Source organism: Nelumbo lutea, chromosome 7 (assembly GCF_056320005.1).
Source record: "Nelumbo lutea isolate HS-2025 chromosome 7, American lotus-T2T, whole genome shotgun sequence".
In the NCBI taxonomy this organism is placed as follows: domain Eukaryota; kingdom Viridiplantae; phylum Streptophyta; class Magnoliopsida; order Proteales; family Nelumbonaceae; genus Nelumbo; species Nelumbo lutea.
The window spans coordinates 18,602,924-18,610,655 of record NC_142690.1 but is presented as its reverse complement, the minus strand read 5'-3'; the positions used below and the strand labels follow the sequence as shown (position 1 = coordinate 18,610,655).

Sequence of the window (7,732 nt, the reverse complement as noted above, 5' to 3'; positions counted from 1 at the left end):
TGTATTTTTTGGCATTATATAATGTTTAACTGATGGAACACTAACGGGTGGACCAATGTGTCTGTTTTTTAGAGTTCAAGGTACTCAAATGTTGCAATTGAAAGTTTGGGGTACCTATCTGTAATTTACCCAAAACTTTATATAAAAAAAGGGAGAATGATGGTTCAACCCAGGGTCAGAAAATTTAGGCCCAAAGTATAGTTGGGATAAGTGCCAGCTCGAAATTGATGCCAATTCACTGGCGGGCATTGGTGTATAGAGTGGGGGTATTTGACATGAATGCTTAAAGGATTGCAGTGGAATTAAAAAATCTGCAATGGGCTTGACCGTACTTTTCCATTAAAAGAAAGGCCTATTCTCTTTCTTCCTCTCTTTGCTTCCCAAATCCCTAATTTTGTGGGTTTTATTGGAATTTTGAAAAATAAATTAAAAACATCAAAATGTTTATACTCATCCACAAACAATTTAGTTTCCATATTGAGACGCTGAATCTAATGTTCTAACCACTCACTTTAAGATGGGCATTTAACACCATTCTATACATCACCCAAGCCCCAAGTTTCTTATAGTTATCATGGTTTTCAAAACCAGACTGGACCGGACGATCGGATTAGAACAACTGGGAATTGGTTCCGTTTTACCTCAAAATCATTATTTCACCAAAAACCGTTGATTTGATCAGCAAACCATTCACCGGGGTAGCTAAACCATTTGAACCATCCAACGGTTTTGGAGGTTTTTATTTTACTTTTTGTCAGGATGGGGCATTTATTCGATTTGAACGATCAAACCATTTGACCTAGGAACTAGACCCCTGTCTGGTTTATTGTCTGATTTGATTTTAAAAACCTTGCTAGTTATACTTTAAAAAGGATTTGGTTAATATCAACAGTTTACTATTTTTCATCTTTGTGCCTCAAATACCTCATACCCCTCTCAATTTTTTTTTTTGTTAAATTGTTGTTTTTTTTAAGAAAAAAGAATGAACCATGAAGTCCCATCAAAATGTTTTCAACTTTTTAACTCCCAAGTCCTACTAGGCTACTACTCCCCCAATGGTGTTTTATTGTTCATTTGATCTATATATATATACCTACCCTGAAACTAAAAACTACCTTTCATATAGGTGATTGGTCAATAGTTCAATCATCCTAATCAATTAACTTAACTTGCTGTTATAAATTACATAATAAAATAAAAATATGAAAATTTGATAAAACAACAACAAAAAAAATCAGCATCTACATCATTGATGTTGATGAATCTGCAAAGGTACCATTGTCAGACGAGGTCTTCTAGTTGGTGACGGAGGTCAGGCAGTGGTCGGGGTGGAAGTCGCAGAACCTGTCTCAACTTTTGTTGTTGCTTTGGGACTTCATCTTCTCGAGCCATCTGACAAAGTTACAGTCGCGGATCTACATCAATGTTTCTGACCGAGGTGCGTTCAATAGAGTGAAGTTCTTGAACATCGGGGGCGGGGTCCTCAGTCTTCGATCAGGTCGGCAGTCTTGTCCTTTGTTGTCTCGATCTGACTTGTCCGTCCTACAGTCGTCATGGTTTCTTCTCTTTCAGTCGTACTGCTCTTCCTCGTTCTTCAACTGCACTTGCACTTCCTCGGCATTCATGTACTCTGGGCATGCGTCATCAGTGTGGCTATAGTTGGAGGGGGGTTCTTGGACAATGAGAAGTTGAAGGCGAAAGGACACAGAACCTACATGATGGTCATGACCGCGATGAACTGACTGAGGGCATGGACTTGCAGGGCTTCGACGTTGAATCTCACCAAGTAATCACTGAGGGTCTCTCCCTTCTTTTTTCGCACTTGCATAAGGCTGGTCAAGGTCTTCAAGTGCCACTGGCTAGCTGTGAACTGTGCCAGGAATTGGCTCTCTAGTTGTTCCCAAGAGGAGATAGAGTGCGGTGGAAGGGAAGCATACCAGGTCCAAGCAACGCCCTTGAGGGTAACGACAAACGCTTTACACATCAACCCTTCAGACGACCCGTGTAGCATCATTAGGGCCATCGACATGGCCCTTAGGGTCGACTGCTCCGTCATACTTCTCGAACTATGGGGCCCACCATCCGTTGGGGGGAGCTCATCCATGATGTCTTGGGTGAAGATTGGCTCCTTGGCAGGCTAGCCGTTGGGCTCCGTGGGCTTGACCATGGGAGGAGCTACACTTTTGTCGGCTTGGCTACATTCCAGTTCAGTCAGGCGCTGTCTGAGGTCCTTGATCTCTGTGTCCCTATTGTTTGGGGCCGCGGGCGTGTTCTTTTCTTTCTTAGGCCTCACAAGGTGATCTCTAACCGAGCTAGACTTGGTGACAAAGAGTGGTTGTTCTAGTGTTCGTTGGCCGAGCCTCTCCTTCGCCGGGGTTTGAGCAGGGTGATGCATCTTGCTACGGTCATCGTGTGTGCGAGACCGAGCCAAGGAGTTTGACTTGGACGGCTGCGGTTTCTCTTGATTGGACTACGCTTATGCTTGCTCGGGTGACACTTTTTGGGGTCCTTTGGGTGAGGAACAACCGTGTTAAGCGTTTAGACGGGAGGGGGGACGGTCTGAGGGGCTGTGTCACTTGCTCCATTGTTTATATCATCGCAAGGATCTGGTTGACCTTCTCTTGCATAGCCTGGAATTGGTCGAGGTCGACCATGGCCTGTGTTTGAAGTTCATGTGGTGGAGGTCTACATGAGAATGAGATCCTCTAGATGGGGATTGGGCTGTTGAGCAGTCAGATGCGTTCCTAGGCATGATTATCTTTGGTGCGCGGAAAAAGGTTTTGGGAGATGGCTTTTTGTGCGCTTCCCACATATGGTGCCAATTTGATGTTGTCCGATCCGAGGTGTTCCGAACTGAGGACATAGTCAGATAGTCCTACCAACTGGATGAGGCCGACATGGAAGCACAAAGCTGCACACCAGGATCTGCAACCAAGAGAGAAGGTCAAAGGCCCAAGGAGTTATTCCCTGGGTAGGTACTTCGATGCTCAAGTCAGTAGGGGAAGATGAGTCGGGCTGAGCAGTTGAGAGCAATGCCGGTTTGAGTAGAAGCATGATACCAGTATGGAGGCTGAAGAGTGAAAGAAGAAGAGATCCTTTACTTTGGGCGGAGGTTACCTATTTATAGCCGAGGATCCGTGTCCAATTTGGATGAGGCTTTTGGGGTTGTCAGGATGAGGTTATCTGCCGAGGTCTTTGGGATAAGTCCTAATCCCCGACGGAGTTGTCCTCCTTATCCGCATAGGGCTCTCCTTTCTTGGTCGTGCTTATCCATCCTACATGGTGTTGAAGTGACTGAAGAGATAAGATGGCCGCAAAGATGACACGTGGCACCTGGGGCCAGCTCAATCGTAACCCAAACACTATCTATCTTCCTCATACATGTGTCCATCAATTCTCATAAAAAGTGTTAAATTTAGACATGATTTTTAATAAAAAAGTTCCCACTCCAAAATATATGGGGCTCATGTAATTCAGCTTCCTAATTTAAATAGAAGTCATTATGAAGACTTTTAAATTTAAAATTAAATATGATTTAATTATTTAAATTAAATATATTTATTAGATAAATAGTAAATCTCAAATAAAACAATATTATTAAAAAAACAAAAAAAAAATCCAAATAATCCATAAGTGTAATTGCTCGATACTTGGGTCCATTCTCTAATTCAGAGTAAAAACAAAAAAGAGAATTTTTCAGAATGACAACCCAAATTATAAGAGAGATTTATGGATCATAATTGTAATTACCTGGAGTTGGAGTAGGCACTAGATCACGATAAATAGGAATGGGCTGCGGTGCATTGTAAAGAGAAGTAGACTCTCCATCTAGAAAACTAGAAGCAGGCGCGGGGGCGGAGACTGGTGGCATAGAAACTGCTTTATGAATAATGCCAACAACTCATTAAATAAAATCTCTTACCATTCCTGTAGATCTGCTAAGTAACAAACAACACTATGCACATTGTAGGTTTGTGCCACCTGTTCATAAACAATTGTTTTCAAAAGGGGAGTCCAGATTTTTTATCCACAACAACTCTACCTATGTCTATCCATATAATATCGCAATTACATTCTAGAGATCTGGAGTCGAAAAACAGTGTCATCTTATTCAATCAAAGTGTTGTAGATAAATGGCACAAAACTAAACATGCATGTTATCACCTACTGGCGGATCCGTTCTGTTTCCTCTCTTTATCATAAAAAAAAAAAAATTATTTTTCTCATGGAATATTTATAAAATTATTATATTATGATGTTCACATATGTCAATCTATTTGAAAGTTAAGTAGATTAATTGTGAAATTACAAGTATACGTATATCTATCAATTCTAATGGGTTCTTATCGGGTTGGGTCTAGTTGGATTCTTCACATTTTCTACTTCTTGGGTTGAAACGGGGCTTACCTTGACTCGAACCTATCCCACCCTTTGACAGTACTAAGAAAATTACCTTGGAGAGGAATGTCAACAACTTGGCCTTCCCGAACATCGCCACTGTTGGAGATACCGTTGGCCGTCATTAATGAATATTCCGTGACCCAGAACTCCCGGGCGATCTTCTCCAACGAGCTCCCACTAGCCACCACATATGCAGTATGGACGATTTGTTGATCATCGCATTTGCATGGTAACGGAATAAACAGCTCAGTCCCTCTGAGCTGAGACAAGTCTGCATCGGAGTTGGGGAGGTTATTGACTAGAGCAATCATATTGGACGTTACTAGCCCTGAAAAGACCTTCGTCGCTATGTGATCAAGACGGTCGCCTGGCTGTACCTTGTAGACTGGAACACCATTCGATAGTCCCGCATAATTGCTGCAATTACACATAAAGGGAATTTTGATCATCTCACCGGCAGCCACAGTTTGGTTGGAGGAGGCGAATAGTGGGAGGGAGTTTGCTTCCAATAAGAACGACAGATTCTCAACTCCGAACAGCATTTGGATGCTACCCAGAGTCGTCTTGTTCGGAGCTCTGTAGCTAGCCATAGCTTTACACATTGCAGAAGCTATTGTGCGTTGCAAATGACAAGGGCATAAGAAGAAAGGTCTAGAAGGTCGATCCAACAAATTTGAAGCGGCTTGGACAAAAGAAGTTGGATTTAAAGAAGACCATGGAGGCCCACAACTGAATCCTTCATTAGTAAATATAAAAGAGTTAGAAACTAATGGAGAGATACTGTGGGAAGAAACTTACTGGAAACAATGAGCATGCGTTACTTGGTTGAAATAGGGTGATCGCAATACTTACTACTTCTTTCAGACTAGTGAAATACGGTAGCTTTCCAATTGAAGGATATCTTTTTAAAAACTCAGCAGATCAATCCGAAGATGTTGGCATTTAAATAGTGGCCCTTACATGCTTTACGCCTTTACCTTGAACAGTTTACCTTTTTTCTATTCATTCCTGTTATATTCCCGATGGGACGAAATGGTAGTTTTGAGGGAGACGAGAGACCTCTGATAAAAATCAAACGGTTTAAACCGTAAAATTCTCCGGTGATGATCCTCTAACATAGATTTTAAGATTTTAAGTCTCACAGGATTATCCATAATTAGACCTGTTCATGGGCCGAGTAGTTTGGCGTTCCAGCCTGCATCTTGATTGGGTTTGGACAACTAGTTAGGCCTGCAAGTCTAACCTCGGACTCAAAACACCAAACCCAATTGTGTTTTGGGCCAGGCTCGAGATTTGTCAAAAAAGTTCAGTTCGATTGATTTATATAATATAAAATATATGGTATTTATTAATATATATATTAATAATTTAATATACACATTTTTTATTTTTTTTTCTCTATAATCTCTCTCTCTGCACAACCACTTCAGCAATAGCGGTGGGCCCGAGCTTCGGACATTTTATAAAGATCAGGCTCGGGCCCAAGCTTGAGCTTCAAGCTTATTGTGAAGACTAGGCTCGGGCCCAAATTGTAGGCCCGATGGTAGGACCGGGCTCGGGCCTTAAAAAATATATTAATGAAAAATAAAAGCCCTGCCCTAGCCGGCCCATAAACATGTATATCCATAACCCAATACATCCATAAACATAATCGTATGACTCTCTCACAACTAAATTACCCATAAAACTCGTAACAATATCTAAATAATCGGCTCACTCTATAATTTGTTCTTTTTTAAGGATTTACTTTTTTACTTGGTATGACCCACTAGGCATCGTTTCTCCTTAATACCCGGATGGGAAGGCCCACAACATTTTCACCTTCAAAAACCATTACAATGATTGAAAAACACTGTTCCAATTAGAGAAAAGTAAAGAAAACCCATACAAGTTTTGTTAGATATTGTATAATTTCTTTTACTTTTTTTTTTCAAACCAAACATTGTTTTATAATTGATCATGGATCGGGTTGGATTATATATGTATGTATGTATAAAATTTAACATGGTATATATGATTCATACACATGCATATTTATATATACATGTATATGTATTATATATGTATGCATATTTGGGCTGCTAGGCATAAACTAGATACAATAATTAATATAATGAGGCCCAAACATTTGTTAACTTGGCCAGGCCATTCTTCTAGGCTGGGCTAGAAACGGTCACCCATGGTAACAACATGCCCCTAACCATGGCAGAAACTGAATTCGTAAAAGAAAATAGCAACAATCGATCCAAGTCAGCTTGTTCAACTATTATCAAATGGTCCCTTACTCAGTTTGGAAAGAGTATAAATACAAATATGTACTGTGTAAAACAATTTTTAAAAATATAATACACAGAATTTTACAATGTACATATTTGTATTTTCACTCTTCCCAAACTGTATATCAGGCTCAATTTGGAAGGAGTACAAATACAAATATGTAGAGTGCATAATCTTGCATTTTGTTTTATTTTGTATGTATTTATACTCCTTCCAAACTGAGCCGTAAGGACTCTAATAATTCCCACTTCCATGAGCTGCAATCAACAAATTAACAACAATAGGAAGCTATACTAAAATACCAAATACCATGTGGGTAGATATTGAGAACTTGAGCAGGGTTGGTGACTAACAACTTCCACCAGGTTTTTACAATCATACAAAAAAATCTAATCCATATATCATCAAAACCTTTCAAATTCAGAATATTCCACAAACATCCCCAATCCATTTTCAAGGTCCAATTTGCACACCACACCCCTCAGCCCATTTCTTTTCCTCTCTTCCACCACTTCATTTGCTATCAAAACACAATCACTAATTGGCCGATCTATAAAAGTCATCAAACACTTCTAACATGCTCATACAGTCAAACATAGTTTCCAATCATGCAAGGAAGTTGACCAGAATTAATAATTACTCCGCAAAGAGATTATTCAGAAACAAAATAACATTACAATCAGGTTTTTTTCTTTCTTTTTTTTTATCATTAACAGATTCTTTTGAACTTTATCAATTAAGAAATTAATAGAGCAGTATGTTACATCAGGTCTTCTTGATTGGAATCTATCCCATTTCAAGCCAATCAGCATGACTAATGACCATGCTCCAGCTAAGCAGATGAAGCTGATAATGCATTGCCATTGTTAGTTGCATCTCCAAGCTATGAACTTCTATCAGGAAAACTAACAAGGCGGTATCAAACACTCGCAAAAAACAATATATTTATCCTGTTGTATAATGTAGAAGTAAATTAAATTTTGAACAAGAAAGCAATAAGAAACTATAAAGAACATATTTGCACTTTTGATCAAACAAAAGTAGGCCAATCAGA

The 7,732-nt window shown here is 39.8% G+C and overlaps 1 protein-coding gene across 1 annotated transcript; it reads right to left on the bottom strand.

The window, feature by feature from the left end:
• Positions 1–1,568: 1,568 nt before the first annotated feature.
• Positions 1,569–4,991, bottom strand: LOC148845451 (chitin elicitor-binding protein-like). The gene is made up of 3 exons (XM_088955873.1): positions 4,454–4,991; positions 3,751–3,876; positions 1,569–1,711 (listed from the first exon to the last, which is right to left on the bottom strand). Exons 1-3 carry the CDS (start codon positions 4,989–4,991, stop codon positions 1,569–1,571), a joined length of 807 nt encoding a protein of 268 aa, XP_088811999.1.
• Positions 4,992–7,732: the final 2,741 nt, after the last annotated feature.

What these genes read in the sequence shown, in the direction of transcription:
- LOC148845451 (XM_088955873.1), bottom strand. Translation starts at nt 4,991, where the DNA reads ATGGCTAGCTACAGAGCTCCGAACAAGACGACTCTGGGTAGCATCCAA. An exon ending in TGTTGACATTCCTCTCCAAG is followed by an intron (nt 3,877 to 4,453) that starts GTAATTTTCTTA and finishes TTCATAAAGCAG; the next exon opens with TTTCTATGCCACCAGTCTCC. An exon ending in AGTGCCTACTCCAACTCCAG is followed by an intron (nt 1,712 to 3,750) that starts GTAATTACAATT and finishes ACCATCATGTAG; the next exon opens with GTTCTGTGTCCTTTCGCCTT.